Source organism: Trichechus manatus, unplaced genomic scaffold (assembly GCF_000243295.1).
Source record: "Trichechus manatus latirostris isolate Lorelei unplaced genomic scaffold, TriManLat1.0 scaffold00148, whole genome shotgun sequence".
Taxonomy (NCBI): domain Eukaryota; kingdom Metazoa; phylum Chordata; class Mammalia; order Sirenia; family Trichechidae; genus Trichechus; species Trichechus manatus.
In genome coordinates, this window is record NW_004444084.1 from 4,613,424 (window position 1) to 4,631,191 (window position 17,768).

Sequence of the window (17,768 nt, forward strand, 5' to 3'; positions counted from 1 at the left end):
AAAAAAAAAAAAAAAAAAAAAAAAAAAAAAAAAACCAGTTAGCTAAGAAAAAATGATCCTTAATTTCTTCTGCCTGATTATTCTTAAAAGCAAATACAAACCTTCTTACTGAAATGCTTGGATCGCTAATACTAAGGTTATTTTAAACACCAGAGCACTGTAACAGCCTGTTCAGAATGTTTACTGATGTGATGAATGCAGTGACCAAAGTATGTCACAGAGCCCCTTACTTCAGGAAAAGCCAAAAATACTTCAGTATTCCTTACTACTTAAGTGATGGATAATGGTAATTAGACTTCGAGTCTCAGAAACGCTTTTAGGAAATACTATTGCCATATTTAATAAGTAAAACAAATTTTGTCAATATGCTATATTTGTATATGGGGCAAACAGCAGTTAATAAAATTAAAATACAGTATTTTATAGTTTGTTAGGCTTCTTTGTATGTAATCCTTAAACTAGTATGATGCCATATTTTCACAGTTAATATCTCTATTTTGGCTAACTTTGCTTTAAAGTAGATAATTCTTTTGCTTTTACAAAACGTATAAGGTGTATAAGAAACAGTTTGATTTTAAGATAATGTGAAAATTATCAGTCAGATTATTCCATACCTTATGCTAGTTGATTGAATAATGTATAGTAGTAAACTTAGCTGAATTCAACTGAACATTAATTGTAACAACAAGTCTTTCTGCCAATGACATATCTGGTTAATAATTCAAATTTCTTGTCCAGAATTTCTTTCAACAGTAAAGTGCCTCCAAACTATAAAGTTTATCACATTACATAAACAGTTGTTTACAAGTTTATTAAGATAGATTATGAAGTCCAGAAGAGAGAAGCCATGCCTTACTCAGCCATATAGTCTCTGCTCTGTGAAACACATTACAGGTGATCATTAAATGTTTATTAAAGTGAATAAATGTATTAAAAATTTTCTAATATTCCTACATTCTTCCTCTTCTTCTTCTTCTTTTTTTTTTTTTTGATGAGTGTAGCTAGGTTAGCAGATAAGCAAAGAAATGGGGAATGTTTAAATATTTAAATTCTATTCATTTATATATTAATTACTTTGACATATACTTTACTTAATGAATACTGACGTATACTTTATTTAACAAATATATTTGCCAGGCATGATGCCAAGTGCTGGCAGTGGTGATCAAGATAGATAGAATCCATGTCCTCAAGGAATTTATAGTTTAATCAAGGGATACATATGGAAGAAAACAGAAATTCTGATTTTAGTCCCTATTTTCCTTAACTGCATTGTATTCTCAGAACAGCCTCTGGAACAAAGAGCAGCTTCCTGAAAAATCACAGGGAATTATCTCAATGACCCTCAGTGTTGAATCTTAACATTGCAATAGTTAATTTCTATTTTACACACCCCACAGAAAGCTTGAAGCAACATGTAAATTTATGTAAAACACTTATACTTATGCTAAGTTATCCCTGTATTTAATTTGGAAAAATCTGGCAGCTTTACTTTTGGAAATATGTAACTTGCTATAATTGAAACCCAGAATACTCATGGCCATTTACTTAACTCTCATAGGTGAGATAAGAAGCTTTCTTTAAAATAGAATTTTTATAGGAGCTTATTAAGTGAGGTTTGATTTAACCGTAACATCACCGTTTGTTTTTGGGAATTTGTGGACAAAACCTCCATTTCTGTGATGTTTTCCTCATGCACAGCTTCGACCTGGAATGTTTTTCCCCTTCTGCTTCCCCTCCTGGCTTTGCCTTCGAGATGGCTGTTGTTAGCTGGTGCCTAGTCAGCCACTGACTTACAGGAGTGGATCCACAGAGTTTTCATTGGCTGCTTTTTTTGGATTTTCAGGCCTTTAATCCTAGCCTGTCTTAGTCTGAAAGCTCCACTGAAACATGTTCAGCATCAAAGCAACACATAGTTTCCACTAACAGATGAGTACTGGCTGTCCTTGAGGTGCATTGGCTAGAAACCAAATCTGGGTCTCCCATATGGAAAATGAGAATTCTACCACTGAACCATTCCTGCCCCACCCACCCGTTTAAGATTAGCTCAGGCATTATTTTGTTAAGGAGCCATGGTGGCATAGTGGTTAAAGCACTTGGCTGCTAACCAAAAGGCCAGTGGTTTGAACCCACCAACCGCTCTGCAGGAAACAGATGTGGCAGTCTGCTTCCATCAAGATTTACAGCCTTAGAAACCCTATGGGCAGTCTTACTCTGTCCTATACGGTCGCTATCAGTTGGAATCAACTCGAGGACAATGGTTTTTTTTTTTTTGGTAGGAAGACTTCTCTGCTTCCACAGGCTGGATGATGTGCAACTTTGACTGAGTTTCCTGAACATACTGCTTCCATTGCTCTTGCCACATATCTGTTTATAGGTCTGTTCCTCTGTAAGACTCTAAGCTCGTCAAAAGCAGGGCTCTGTCTTAGTTATATTCATAACTATATTCATTATTTAGTCATATTAATATATTCATAATCTTCAATAGAATGTTTGCTTTCTGATTCCAGGATCTTGTCAATTGCTTACTACTGAATCTTCAATTCCTAGATCAGTGCCTAACGGATAGGTACTTCAAAAATCTTCGTGTAACTGAGATAAATTCAGAATTCATATACTGTAAGTTGACAAATACTCTATAGAACCATCAGTTATTCATTAAAAATAACAGTTTAATGTTTTCCATATTCTTTAAGCTGACATTTCCACTTTTCTTATATAAGGGGTATCAGCTGAAGAAAAGAAGTCAAAAGTCCTACATTATTATTAAAATTTGCTCTTCCTCTGAGAGAGAAAACATCATTGAGAGGCCACCTACTGAGTTATTAATTCTAAACTCAAAGTTCACTGTTATATTGTAATACGATAAAAATAACCCGTGAAAGAAACTAGGGGATTTGAAAAGCTAAAAGCTAAACAGATCATAACATTTAGGCACCCTTAAGAATTTAATACAAAACAGATGCAGAAAGAAAAATTGTGAAATAAAGGTAGTATTTCAAAGTTGTCTCGAAAATAATGGTCTCTCAAAAACTGAACTCTTTGAAAATCACTTTGAGAGATAATATAAGAGTCTAAAACACAATACTTACATATCAATAATATCTCAAAACGTAAAATGGAATCATGTTGCTTATAAAAACCTTAAACCTTATGTGGTATTAGATAACAAGGACAGTCTTTTATTTATCAAAGCTTTCAACCACTAAAAAGAAAAATCTTTGATATATTATTCCTACGAGGTAAAAATTATAATATTAAGGGTCTCATTAAACTGTGCATTTCATCATTCTGCAGGTTAAATTATATCCCCTGAATACATAGATGTATGTAGGACATTCTCTTTAAAATAACACAAAGCCTATATAAAATAGACATCAGCTTTGCTTCAACATAACTATAATCTATTGTATTTTTCTCTTTAATTAAGAACTTCTATGATTATTTCTAGAAAAAAAAAACAATTCTTTTTAGCACCACATTAAAATATTTAAATTTTTATGTGAAGTAAAATGAATAAAAATATTGATCATTGATATCCTCTATAATTATAATAGATGTTAGAAACTTTCCTCTCTTAGAAAAAATAAAAGTTATTTAGATATTATAGTCAACATTTGTTTCTCTGTGGCCTATTCTAAGTGGCTACCTTCACTGATTCCTTTCGTAACTTTACACATATTTATTTAGTCTTTCATGTGCACCAGGTACTGTGTTAAGTTTAGAAAATACACATGCTTCTAACTTCCAGAAACATAAAGCTAGAAGGAAAAGAATCAAACACACATTGACCGTATAGTTTGGTACTTGTTCTGGTGGAGGGATGTGTAAGGTGTACTAAGACACTGGGAAAGGAATGAAAGCTAAGACTCCAGAGAAACGTAGCAGTTTGCACAACTGAGAAGGACAAGTCAGGGAAGAGTTTCTCAGCAGTTCTCAGGAGTGGATCAGCATGTGAGGGCATAATATTTCCATCAAATTACATACTTTGCTGTAAAATAAAGTGTAAGAGAAAAATAGTGGAAGATGAGGTTTGGTATGTAGGCTGGAGTCAGATTAAGGATGGGAAGTTTGTGTGTATGTGCGTGGCACGTCCTTTTATGTATTTTTTTGCAATGGGGAGTTGTAACATAATAGAATTGGCTTGTCAGAAGTAATTGTTAGATTTTAACTGCAGTATAACAGGTGGAGAGAGGACAGCATTGCAAATAAGTGCTGGGAGTAGGACTTTGACTACAGAAATGGAGGAGAAAAATCAACAGATACAAGTAGAATTAATAGAATTTGATAATTTACTGGATATGGGAGTAAAGGAAAGAATATGAAACACTTTCAGCTGTTGGACTTGAACACTGAATTTTGGTGGCCAAACATGTGAAATCAACAATGTTGTAAATAACATACTCAGTGAGAGCAAATTAAATGTCTCAAATGCGGAAACTGATTTTTTTTTATACGAATGATTTGAGACCTTGTGCTCTACGTTCTTGGTCTCATCTTCAGCTGTAAAATTAATGGAATATATTGTACATCATATCCATTTTGAGAGAGCCTTCAAAAGACTAAAAAGCAGGAGACAATAAAAAATGGGTTCATTCACCATAAAATGAAACAATTACAGCAACAAGAACAGTGAGCTTTAATTAACGGGAAAACACACCCACAGAACATCTGAAGAAGCAAGTGTAGTAGGATATTTTAAGATGTTTTCTAGTTCATTCTCACTAACTTTTGTAGGAGGATTTTTAGCAATGTGATGAGTTGATCTTACAAAACATGATTTTGATGTTTCACTAGTGATCAAGAAAGTGAGTAAGTAAGGTAAAAATAAGCTTTGTTGTCCAGCTAAAGAGGTGAGACAGCATCACAGAAACACCATCTTTCTGCATACTCTATTTTCAAAAAGCCACGGCGAGAAATTACAGCTAATTTTAGTTCTTAATATCTGTGCTTTGAACCAGCAAGCAAGATTTGGAACATCATTTATGGCAATTAAGTTTTAGGCTCACGAAAACCTATCATAATGGTGGCTGTGTCATAAATGGTCCCGTGTTGCTCAGGTCCTTGCTAGTGAGGCCATTCACCGCTATTCCTTTCTGGGGCTCAGTTTCTTCATCTATGTATAACTTAGCTGACTCACAATGTTATTGTGGGAATTAAATGAAACAATACATATCAGAGAATGAAAAGATGTAAAATTCTATTAATACATTTTAGCCTAGGTCTTAATCACATAATGAAGCAGTTTCAAATTTATTCTGAAACAATAAACTAAATTTTTTAAAGCCTCAGTTGAAGGACTGCCTTTAAAATAGGTATAGATAAAGAGATGATAGATATCTCTTTTTCTGTATCTCTATATTAGAAACATATTTTTAGCAAAGTGACAGGGGATTGCTCATGATAGTATAGTTTACAAATATTAGAAAAGAAGAATCGCATAGGGTAGATGTAACCATACAATCATAGGAAAAACATATGAGGTGTGAGTGATTTTAGATGAATATATGGAAATCTTAGCAGCAATGCAAATAATTGGCTCATAAATTCTAAAATGGATTAAGGAGATTTATTTACATTAGTCACAAGATGATATAATTTAATGTTAAACTTGTTGAGAAAGAGGGAAATTTATTATGCTTTTTCTCTAAATAGTTCGAGATATGCTCTGTCTAAGTTTGATAAAAGATATTGGAAAACTGTATTGTATTTGGGTTCAGACCTCAGTTGAATAATAATACTCCTACAGAACAATTGTGTAAATTTGCAGATGTTTATCTTTCTGAGTTGCTTTTTCTTCTTCTGTCACAAAGAAGGATAATTCCTACACTACAAGGTATTGGTGTGGGTAAATAAAATAACATTAAAAAACTCTAGCACATTGCCAGTATCTAGTAGGTGTTCAACAGGTGAGAGTGATTATTATTTTGTTATTCTTACTTATGTCTATTCCTAGTGCTTTCTCAGTGATGGCATTTGGATGTCTTAGGTCACGTTTTCAGACAGTCAGACTTTGAGATGAACACTGTTTTTAAAGAGTTCATTGGAAAGTTCCATTGGGATCAACGCTTGTGCGGAAGTGCAGAGAGTAGAATTGGGCAGAGGATGTGTTTATCTGTGATGCAATCACAACAAAGACTTCAGCTAATCTCATGGGGAATTTTGGAGCTGAGATAGATCTTCAGAGCTGTCTTGCCTTGAAACAAGAGATCCGACCTTTATAATTACCCCTATGCATTCATCACCTATAACCATTGGGCACTGGCTGATTGGCGGGGCATAATTTGGGCAAGACAGCTCTCTTTGAGCAAAGGCAACTCCTAGAGAGGAACTCAGTTGAGTGCTGTTAGCCACCAATTCTCAGCAGCTTGGGGAAGGAGTTCTTCAGTTTTGGTAACACACTACAACACCTACCACAATGGCCTATGGTAACCTCACTTAAAATTGCCACAATTGATTATCTTTCTTAATTCAACTCTCTTGAATAGGCTCACAAGTCAATGTGAATAATGAAAGGAACAAGGAATACAAGAAAATAAAAAAAGAGAGGAGTATTTAAAAAAATACTATCAAGATATAAATAATAGTCTATTAAGAAATGAAAGTCTATTAAGAAATAAATAAAAGCAAACAGTGAACGTGAAAAATTGAGGTATTGAGAAAAGATGAATATTAGCCTTTGAAGACAATTTAGGTACTCATTTTAATAACTTCACTTGAACATTGAACACAAGCAGAAACAATGATTTTCTAGTTTAAAGAGTGGATTTGATATTACCCATTTATTTGGTAATTCATTCATCCATTCATTCTAAGCTGTTTAGAGTTCACATATAATTTATAACGATTCTTGATACCTTAGGAAAACAACTCTTTCCTCAGATTGGGAAGGTAAGTAGCTCTAAGAATCAAAATCCATTGATTGGTACTTCAATGTATAATTCCAGGATAAATAATAGAAATTTAGAGTAATAATGAATAAATATAATGGCAGTTCTGAATGGAGACACAAAATATTCAGTGTTATTTTGCATGAAAATGTGTATTAAAAGTTTGTTAAGCACATTATCCACGCTTTAGTGGGCTGAAAGACTAATATGTCTAAGTAAGTAATTCAGTGTTAAAAATGGCTTATATTTAGGGAGAAGTTTGGTTTAAATAAATCAGATAGACTTTGTGGTCAAGGTTAACAACAATAATACTAATGGTAGCAGCAACCTGCTGGGACTTAACAATAGTCACATTTCCAAAGACACAGATGCTATATTCCAGATTAAATTCATTTTTTAATTGGATTAAAAAAAAATCAACCTAAGGAGAATATAGTATTAAAGTAATCCAGTCTGAGTTCATAAATTCATGAAATGGAAAAAAGTTTTGGAGAAAAATAAATACAACTTGCAAATAAGAAAAAAAAAAAGGAGTCTAGACACACAAACATTGCTTAAGTTAGAAGCATATGTGATTTCTGGAGTTTACAATCTAAGAAAGCAAATTCTATTAAGAGGTTAGCGTTGTTTTCTATTTCTCATTTCCCTACTCTTCCAATTTAATAACCTGAAACACCCCAGCTGACTCTAATGAGAATCTCCAGACACTGGGAAGTATAGAACTTTCATTCTTTCACAGATCACAGGCTATTGATGTGACTTTTCCCAGCATGGCCCACAACTAAAATTGCTTTTCTCGTTCAAAAAGCTAAGAAGCCCTGGTGGTGCAGTTGTTAAAATGCTCAGCTGCTAACTGGAAGGTCGGCAGTTCAAATCCACCAGCCACTCCTCGGGAAGAAGATGGAAACTCTATGGAGTAGTTCTACTCTGTCCTATAGGGTTGCTATGTGTTGGAATCAACTCCATGCAGTGGGTTTGGTTTGGTTTGGTTTTGGAAGCTAAATCCTAACAAGGTAAACTAGGAACTACAGAAGTAACTGTAAGAGGAAAATTGACATAAGTTAGAGCTTTTCAGCTAACATAAAAATTTTAAGGTTCTAACCACTTTTTATTTACCTAAGCTAATACCCAATACAAACCAGGGGTATGAATGAGACATGTTTCTTTATGAATTGTATGCTTGGAATACAGGTTATAATTATTGCTACTTTCCAACTTTCTAACATTCAGATCTGATTGGTAATGGAATGAATTACCTTAGAAGAGTGGGTTCCTCATCACTCAAAGGGTAACAGCAGACACTAATCATACTGACAGAGAATCCATGTATCAACCTAGGACAAACTCAGTAATCTCTAAGATCTTCATAACCCTTAGATACAATATTTTATCCCTCCTTAGATTGCCTTTTCCTTTCTTCTTTGCTTGTCTGAAATCTACCCATCTTTTGAGGCCTAGGTCACATACCACCTTCTCCCCAAATAATATTGCCTCATATGATTATTATGAGAATTTGATGATATTTGATAAATTTGATATGTAGCTTTTACTAACTTGACACACAGTAGGTGCTCAATTACATCCTTAACATGCATTAACTCCTTATCTTGCTTTTCTCCACAATGACAAAAGGTCAAATTAACTTCCTTCTTTTCTGGACTCCAACACTATTTGACTGCAATAAAAAAAATATGTAATTTTTATAGTCATATTTTTCCTGAATTACTTAATGTCCTGTGACATCTTCATGCTTACGGAAGACTAGGACCAAATCTTCTTTTTATTTTTAGTTCCCAAAGTTTATAAAGAAGAGCCGAACATCTAATGTTTAATTCATATGGAGGGGGTAAGCCTTATGATTGGAGAGTCAACACAATGTAGTTTAAAATCACTCTGTATCTAATCTTGCTTCCCTAAGTTAGTACTTATGTAAACTTGAAAAGTCATACTCTTGAGTTTCCTCATCAAAAAATGGGGCCAGATATCCCTACTCTGCCTTCCTGAGAGTACTGCTGTAACCCGAAAACTGGATAAAGGAACACACAAATAGTGCAGTTATACCACACTTTGGTTTGGTTTTCCATTTTGTTGCAAATTAGCAAGTTTAGAGAATTTACAAAGGAAATGACAATCCCTCTTTAGCAGACCATCCTGATGACAGATATTTGAGAAATTTTCTCTGCCCAAGTATAGAGCAAATTATAGACTGCCATGATACTCAGTGTAACTACTCTTTACACATTATAAAGGTTAAAACTTTCTTATATCTCAAATGAATAATTATTCTGGAAAATAATGGATCACCACAATCTTCCATTAAGACCATGGCTTTGGGGCCATCTGGTAATGTTCACGTGCTGTTCAAATATCCTGTGAGTAATAAGAGGCTCTCTGACCAACATAAACAACTGTGTCAAAATGCAATTATAAATTTAATAACCTCTTATAATGGTCTAATCCTCATTATAATTTCAGCTTAACCAATCTAGAGTGAAAGTAAAATCTGCAAGCTGTTCAATTCCTGTTTCACACAGTCGTCAGAATGATCTCATAACCCAAATTCCACAGCTTAGAAATCGACGCCTTTTACAACGAGCCTCTGTTGCTTTCTTTGCATTTATTCAACAAATATTGACTTGTTTTCTACTATGTGCCCTCATTGTGCTGTCCAGGTTTGTTTACTCACTGTTCCTGAGATAGCACTAAACTCTTTTGCATTTCTGTCTTTGCTTGACCTACCCTCTCTGACTAAAATGCAGCTTCAGTCTCTTATCACCTGACAAAATCCTTCTACCAGACATGGTCCAGTTCAAATACCAACTCCTTCCTCCATTCATGTGCACATAGCCCTCTGATGACAGTTCTACAGTAGTAGATCGCTAGCCCATCCTACTATTTTCCTACTAAATTGTGCTCTCTTAGAGGGTAGGGTTGTGTCTTTTACTTTGGATCCCTCACAGCACTTAGCTTGTAAATTAAAATCTTAGGAATAGCCTTGCTCATTTGCCACATTCAGCTAATTCACGTCATTTGCCAAAAAAAAAAAAAAATGATATGGGTGAATTGAATCAAATGTTTATTGACTGATTGTTTGGCCTCTTTTAATGGTGGCTTCAATAATGGATTCACTCCAAATCCATTGGTGGGTTTGTAAAAACTTGGCCTATGGAAGAGGGCAAGAGAAATAGAAGCATTTTTTATTATAGCTGTTTTAATTTTAATTTAAAAGCAAAAATTCTTATTTTTTTAAACTGATGTGATAGTATTTTTATTTATTTTTTCTCTTGGAATGCAGCCCTAAAGCAACATTTTAAAGAATAATAATATACATTACATACAGATGTTACAGTGGCTGCATATAAAACTTTGCCTAGAGTTTTATCTACAAACCAATGGCTGTGCGTGAAAATCATCACTGCAACTAGCTGAAAAGTAAAGAACTTCATTAAGTCATATTTTGGCATCTTACAAGATGCTAAATATCAACACCTTTGATATCTCTTTTTTTTCAGATAATTGGTTGATTAATTTAACCCTATACAGTGTTAAAGTACTAAAATATCCCCTTTTTCTTTCCTTATTTACCCCCATTCAATCACCACTGGCAAGTTTAGACCCCAGGGCAGTTGACCTAGAGTTAACTCCAGTCAAAGGCACACACTGTTTCTGTTTAAGTCCCTGAATTCCATTTAACTTTTTACTCCACTGGACTTTTTCACTCTGCTGGAAGAGACCTCTAAGTTGATGCCTACAAGTCCTTCAATGGCTGTCCTTTGAAACAAAACAAAACAGGCCTTAAGATCACCCCCATTTGGCTGTTTTCTGGGCCCCGGCTTACCATCTTACTCCCAGAGTCTTCCAGGGATCTCTCAAAAAGCCCACAGGGCCCTTCCAAATCTCTTTTCTCTATAATACTTCTATTTCTCCTACTAAAGCATATTATTTCCCAAACTTGTTATGTTTTCACACGCAGAAGCGCGAGAGGGAAGACATAATATTGTTCTTTCTTCCCCTGTGTTTTCATTGTTACAAAAGTGGTATTCTCTCCAGCATATGGTCTTGAATCCAGCCAGGACCAACTGGTGCTTGAGGTAATTGGGAGGAACGTAATAGACAACTTCTTTTACACTTCACAGTTTTTAAGCTTCCAAATATTTTCAAGTACATACATATTTCTGTAAATTATTCCAAGTATACTATAATTTATCGGTACTACATACAGTTAAGTATTTTTTTCACCTTTCAGCATGATAATTTGATTTATTCTTCTACCCTACAGTTTATTATTACTATCTAAAATGGCAGAGCCTAATTTTAACATGGCTTGTAACTCTATGGGTTTCTATGGAGTCAGGGGTCAATGTTGTACTTCTGAAGAGTAAAAACTGTATGTGCAAAGAGGTATATAGCAGATATCGTTAACTGCCAACATTAACAAAATGATTAAATAAATTTATTAATACAAATGAATGATACCAACCTTAAGTGGTACTATCTAAGAGATAAAGTAGAATTCATATAATCTCACCAGGTCCATTAATTTTCTACTAATATTAAAATAAAGAGAGGTATGCTTATATGAAGAAAGATCATTATTCATTTTATATATATATATATTTCTATGTGTCTCGTCATTCAATGAATGCTCATAGATAATTCTGAGTAGATACATTTCTGATGGAGTAGAAATTGTCATATTTTCCAGGTCCTGTTTCATGACATACCTAGCATAAAATTTGTTCACAGTCTTGAGGAATTATCAACTCAAGGTAAAGGAAGAGGAAAGCATGGTCTAAATATTTTGCATGTAAAGTAACCACTAATAATTAAACACAATTTAATCTTTAGTGAGATGATGAACAATGCAGTTAGTTGTTGTTTCTTATTTACATAGTCTCTCCCATTAATTGCAAAGTAAACCAGGAAAAGAGGAATAATCTGGGAGATCGTATTTAATTTTGGTGAGATTGGCAAATACAACAAAACAGCTCATCTTTACTCTTTTACTAATATAAATTTAACAGATTGTGGATCTAGAAGAATCTTAGAAATTATCTAGACCAACTCTTTCACTTTACTTCTCTATGAGATTAATGTTAAATTATGTGACTGGGTTTATGTTACACAGATGATTAGGGACTGAGCTTGGACTTGATTTGGAGAATTCCTGACTTTGGGCCCAGGACTTTTTTTGACTGTATCACATTACTTTTAAAATAAAATGCAAGCTCAAATGAGTTTTATATGTTTGAGCTCACTATAGCTACGGTTTTCCAATGCTTCCCACAAAGTTTAGAAAGAAATAAATCGATATTAATAAGTATATATGGCAGCATTTCAAACACGATTTGTAAGCAAAAATTTTACTTGGATTCATTCCATTAGCCATGTATAAGGGAGGGTCCAGCCAAACTCTCTCTATCCCTCTCCAGTTCCATCTGCCTTTCTCTCTCTCCCTCTGTCATTTATGTTACTCTTTTATTTCTTAAGCAAGCTACTGGGAAAAGGAGGTTCATTTTTCACTTCTCTATAGGTTTAAAATAGTGTGTCACTCTGTGACGGTACTATAGAATTTGGTTCAAAATATTTCCCACTCCTTTTAGTTGATTGCTCTAGATAACGTATTAAAAAAGTTATCAAAAAGACAAATATTTGACAGATAAGAAACTAGCATGTTTGTGAATGTTCACATAAGACTACTGTGCATTTATGACTACGGATTGCATGTTTTAGCTCTATAGTTTGTGAGAAATTAAGCAATCTCCGCAAATTGCTATTTCTTGAGGAATAGGACAGACATGCTTATTTATATATTTATTTTTTTTACCATAATTGCTGTTAAGAATGCTCTAAATAATATACGAGCCACTTTTATGTAGCAACAGAACTTTTAAGAAATGGATGTGTAAACATTGACAATATTGATAAAGTAAATAGAAGTGGCAAGAAAACTTAGTTGACATAATAAAGCATTCCCAGTTTCTTACTGAAGTTTTAAAATAATTATTTACAATGTGATGTGACACAAAAGAAGATAGTAACCATTTTAAATCAAACTGGTTTTTCCCTTAGCATTTCATATATTAGAAAATTTTCAAATTTGAATCAAAATCTCTAAAATTATTTAGTACACAAAAAATAAAGTGTATTCACTTACGACCCTGATGCTTTCAAAATGTCCACCTTCTTTCTCAAAATCAATAGGCTGTCCTTTTAGCGTCCAGTAGAAAGTCACATCCAAACTAGGATCGTGAATTGCTTTGCAGTTAAGGACAATGCTTTCTCCCACTGTTAACTCTGTTCTTTTAGGAGTAAGTTCTATCCTTGTAGGTTCTGTAGAAGTAAAAATACGTTAGTTAACATAATCAACATGCAGGTCCCTGCATCATACATTAGTTTATGTAATAAAGATAAACACAAACAAGGAATCTATACAACACAGTTGTTCCAAACATATACACCAGATTTTTCACATTTGTAAGTAAAATATTGAGGGTATTATTCATTTTTTGAATGCTAGTGCATTTTACTTTGCTTTTGCTGGGCATGCAAATGATTTAATGATTTAAGAGCCCTGTTGCAATGAAGAGGTTAACTTTACAAAAAAAAGACTAGAGATTACATAACTAGAAGCAGTATTTGGCCCTAGGGAAGGAGAGAAATAAATAAAAGAAGCTATCGCCTCCCTGTTCACCTTCAAGGATCATCAAGTACACATAAAAGGATTTTTACTATAAAAAATGTTTCATCTTTCAGGAGAAAGAACTCAAGTTCATCTCCTTCAGGGCTATAAGAGGCTACAAGGCAACAGAAGTACCTCCCCCCCAAGTACTATCTTAATAGAGGGAAAAATATACCACTACTACTACAAATCCCCTTCTATTTTTTGCTTTACACTGTACAAAACTCTCTTATGATATATTATCATTTTGAAGTAGACAGGCATTTTCTAGCTGATTATAGAGTATCAGCATTGATGAATTGAGGATGGCTTAATTAAGATACAAAAAGAAAAGCAAGATCACTGATTGAAAATATTGAGAAAAAAATGTTTATGTTTGACTACTTAATAATTCAGTTGAGCTTTTTTTGTTTTTTAACTAGATACCTTTTTTTTTTTTTTGCTGGGTTTAGAGCAACTTTGAACCCATAAAGGTGAATACAGGATATATACCTTCGGGTTATTTAAGCTAGTGATCAAATGACTACAATATGAAGTTTTTTGAAGAGAGTGGGGAGGTGATGGAAAAAGGATTTTGGTTTTACCTTTTTTTCTAATTAGATTCCTGGTTTTACATACCTCAAGAAGATTAACAAAACTGACAATGAGCCGAATATTTGTATTCTAACTCTATTGTTTGCAACAGTATACTTTGATGCACCACTTGTAACAACTGATCATATCCTTTAATAGCCAACGTTTTTCTAAACAGTCCCTGAAAGCAAAGTGCAACCACAGGATAGGATGCCCAAATGTGAATATTAACATTCGAAAAGTCAGATAGTCCATGTGGCATTCTAAGTTCTGGCTTCATTAGAGAAGACAGAAAATCACAGTATACTGTAGTTTAAACTTTGTAGAGATTGGAGTGTTTTGGGTAACTCAATATTTCATTTAACTCATGATTAACAGAAACATTGTTATCATTGTTAAACAAACACACAAGAAGTCTGTAGAACCAGAGTTACCTCATTATGAAAAAGACTGATTACCACACAAGAAGGATAAAGAATAGAGGATCGGGTTGAATCCCGACCCATATAAATGAAAACATCTTATTTTCCTGAATATATATAAATGTATATATATAGATTATATAAAATACCAGAGTGCTAACTACATTAATTACATTTTTATTTATAAAGAGAAAAATGAACATTTCCATAATTTTTATGGCCAAATAATTATTTGTTATATTACACATGTACAAGCAAAAAAATTAAAGAGACAGTTCAGTTATGAAAAATATTTCTTTGACAGCTAAAGGGAATTTGCTGCCTAAGATATGAGATTTTGTTGCTACTATTCTACAATATAGAGTCTCAAAAGAATGCTCTAGGCTTCAAATCTCAGTCTCTTTAGAACTAGAAAACTAACAAATATATAAGCACCAGTATTTATTATACTAAAAATTAAAGCTATATAAATAATTCCATTGATGCAGACATCAATAGCCACCTCTGGTATCAGATTATATGAGGCACACCCCTCCAACACACATTCATATTATTCTTCCTCTACTCCCTTTTGCCAAAAATCTCCAGTTGAAATGGTGACAAAGGAAAATTACTGATGGATGCTAAAATTTGTTTTGGTAGAGGAAAATAATTTTATACTGTTGGCATACTTCTAAATTTCAAGACACTGACTTAAACATCAGAAATCCTTCTTTACCCTTTCACATATTTTGTTCAAAGCAAAATCTTCAAATTTCTACTATCAGTGTGTTCCTTACTCTATGGTCTCCTAATGGATGGAAGAGAACTATTGGGCTGTGTCACTCTATCTTTGCAATGTATTCTATAAACAGGAGCATGCACACACACACACACACACATACACACACACACAGGCAAACACATATACATGCATATTATATTTATTGTTCTGATGAAGCCAGGAGAAAACTATACTTAAAAAACATTTAAGCACATTTTCTTACCTTTTACAGATACTGAAGCTATAATTTCAGCGGAACCAAAGACATTTTCCCCTTGGCAAACGTATTTTCCCTCATCTGATTTAGAAGCATTTAGCATTCGTAGACTCCCGTCTGGAAGAATTGCTATTCTGAAAATTATTAACAAAGGTTGTTTTTTTCCTGTTTTACTGCAAATCAACTAAATGGTAGGAAACTGTGATGAAGTCTGAAACCACTTCCAAGGTAACAATAAATAAACGATCAGTGTGAAAATATGCAGTGGTGTTAGAAATGTTTTTTACCCTTCAAAGAAATTATGCAATAAACCCACTAACTATCTTCTCATATTCGAACGGGTTATGGAGTTACAGGTTATTTTTCTTTTGACACTTTCTGACGGCTAATTTTAAAACTTGTTGAAAAAGGTGACCCTGAATTTGGTTATTAAAATTTGTTGCTGTAATATCACACAGTGATATTTTAATATTAAGCTTGGGTATTTCACCTTAAACCAAGAGTGACCTCAAAAACCAAATATAAAAAGAAACAGCATAAAAACATAGAGGAGGACAAGAACGTAACATAAAATTAATTGTATACAGTCAAGAGATGATTTATGGTAGTTTCTCCACGGTGCCAACTGTGCAGCAAGGGTATACAAATGAGAACTGATACCTGAGCTGCTCACGCTGCACTTTTTTACACTTAAGAACATGATATCTGAGTTTGCATTTGGGCTCTTTCATGACCTTTGTTAAAAGTGGACCTTGAGTTTTATATGAAGGTGAAAAATTAAGGCATTATTAAAAATTTTTAGAAGTTCAGTGAAAATGAGGCCGCCATTTGGAATTACCGTATTCTCCTGTGTATTCACCATTCCAGAAATACATTTCAAACTTAATCAGTACTTTTGTCCTTTTCTCCCTTCCATGCTCCTGAAATACAACTAATATTTCACCAGTGGGTCAACAGACTCAATCAAGCAACCTGAAATATAGGAGAAGTGGCTGTTGTAGGTTTATTTGATAAGCCAGAAGAGTTTGAACTGACATCCTGCAGGAAAGAGGAAGTAACAACAGGCTGTGTTGCTTTGGGTAAGAACCAGTGACCCCACGGAATTCAAAATCCTTAAATTCTATCCTCCTACTCCCATGAATAGTTTACTGCATTGCAGTATGATAATAGTAAACTATTTAAGATATATGAATAATGCCTAATCTGTTTAGTCAATATCATTTATGTTATTTTTAAACGTCTAGTCAATCTTGTCAGTCACCCAGAACTGAATATTACTTAGAGAATTGAACTTCTTAACAACTGGTACTAGATTATAGGCAGCTGAAATACTGCTTATAAATTTATGCTTAAATATTGCCATCAATAAAGATACCAGTTTAAAAAATATAGTTTTCAGTAGGGATCTAACTTGAATCACAGCCTGTAAGAAAGAAGGCAAATTTATAAACAAGTCGAGTTATGTAAATAAGACTAAGACTAGTAAAAACTAAGATAGCAAATGATGTCTAGGGAGATATTAGCCTGAGATATTTGGAAAATACGGTGGGCTCAAAAGTTATATAATCCATTCAAGATGGTCAAGGAAAAATTCTGTTCATTATAGTGCTCATTTTTGATAAAAAATAGACTATAACATATTTATCCTATTTTGATCCCAAAGGTACACATGCTACAAAAAGCTTCATTTCAAAGCAAAGTTTATACTTTTTGTAAACAAACAGGCATTCTCTTTTGAGAATTAAAAACTTTATTGAGATTTAGCTAAATTACTAGTATTCATGCAGATTGTTAATATTTTGAAAATATCTAAATTTTACTGACCCAAGTAAATTCTAATCTGGCAGGTAAGAAGTTTGGTTTAAAAGTTCACTTCCTTTAAGGAAAGAAATCTGTCTTAGACCCTGGCGGTATTTCAGCTCTTGATTTAAGACGAGTCCTTTCTTGACAGGAGGCAACATATTATATTCTCCTCTTAAAGATAGTTTACTAACACTCCTGCACTTTAGGCCACTGATCTACTTGGAGGATAAAGAGTTTTGAATACCACAATGTTTTTTATCTGTCAAATGGCAGTGCCATTTAACCTAAAGTCAACCTGCTGATTCAAATTGGAAATCCTTATCAGATGAATTTACCTTTTTTTTTTTTTAATTTATTAATTTATTAAAAAAAAAAGAAATCCAAAAAACAGATTAGCCAGTGGATGTGTTTTACGTTA

The 17,768-nt window shown here is 33.6% G+C and overlaps 1 protein-coding gene across 2 annotated transcripts in view; it reads right to left on the reverse strand.

Annotated features, from left to right (window-relative positions):
- Positions 1–17,768, reverse strand: part of CNTN5 (contactin 5) — a 1,437,272-nt gene that overhangs the window by 130,409 nt on the left and 1,289,095 nt on the right. For both annotated transcript variants that reach the window (XM_023740130.1, XM_004385875.1), the window contains 2 exons: positions 15,554–15,681; positions 13,048–13,223 (listed from right to left, as the gene is read on the reverse strand). In XM_023740130.1, coding sequence (XP_023595898.1) covers positions 13,048–13,223; positions 15,554–15,681 — 304 coding nt within the window. The remainder of the gene's footprint in view (positions 1–13,047; positions 13,224–15,553; positions 15,682–17,768) is intronic.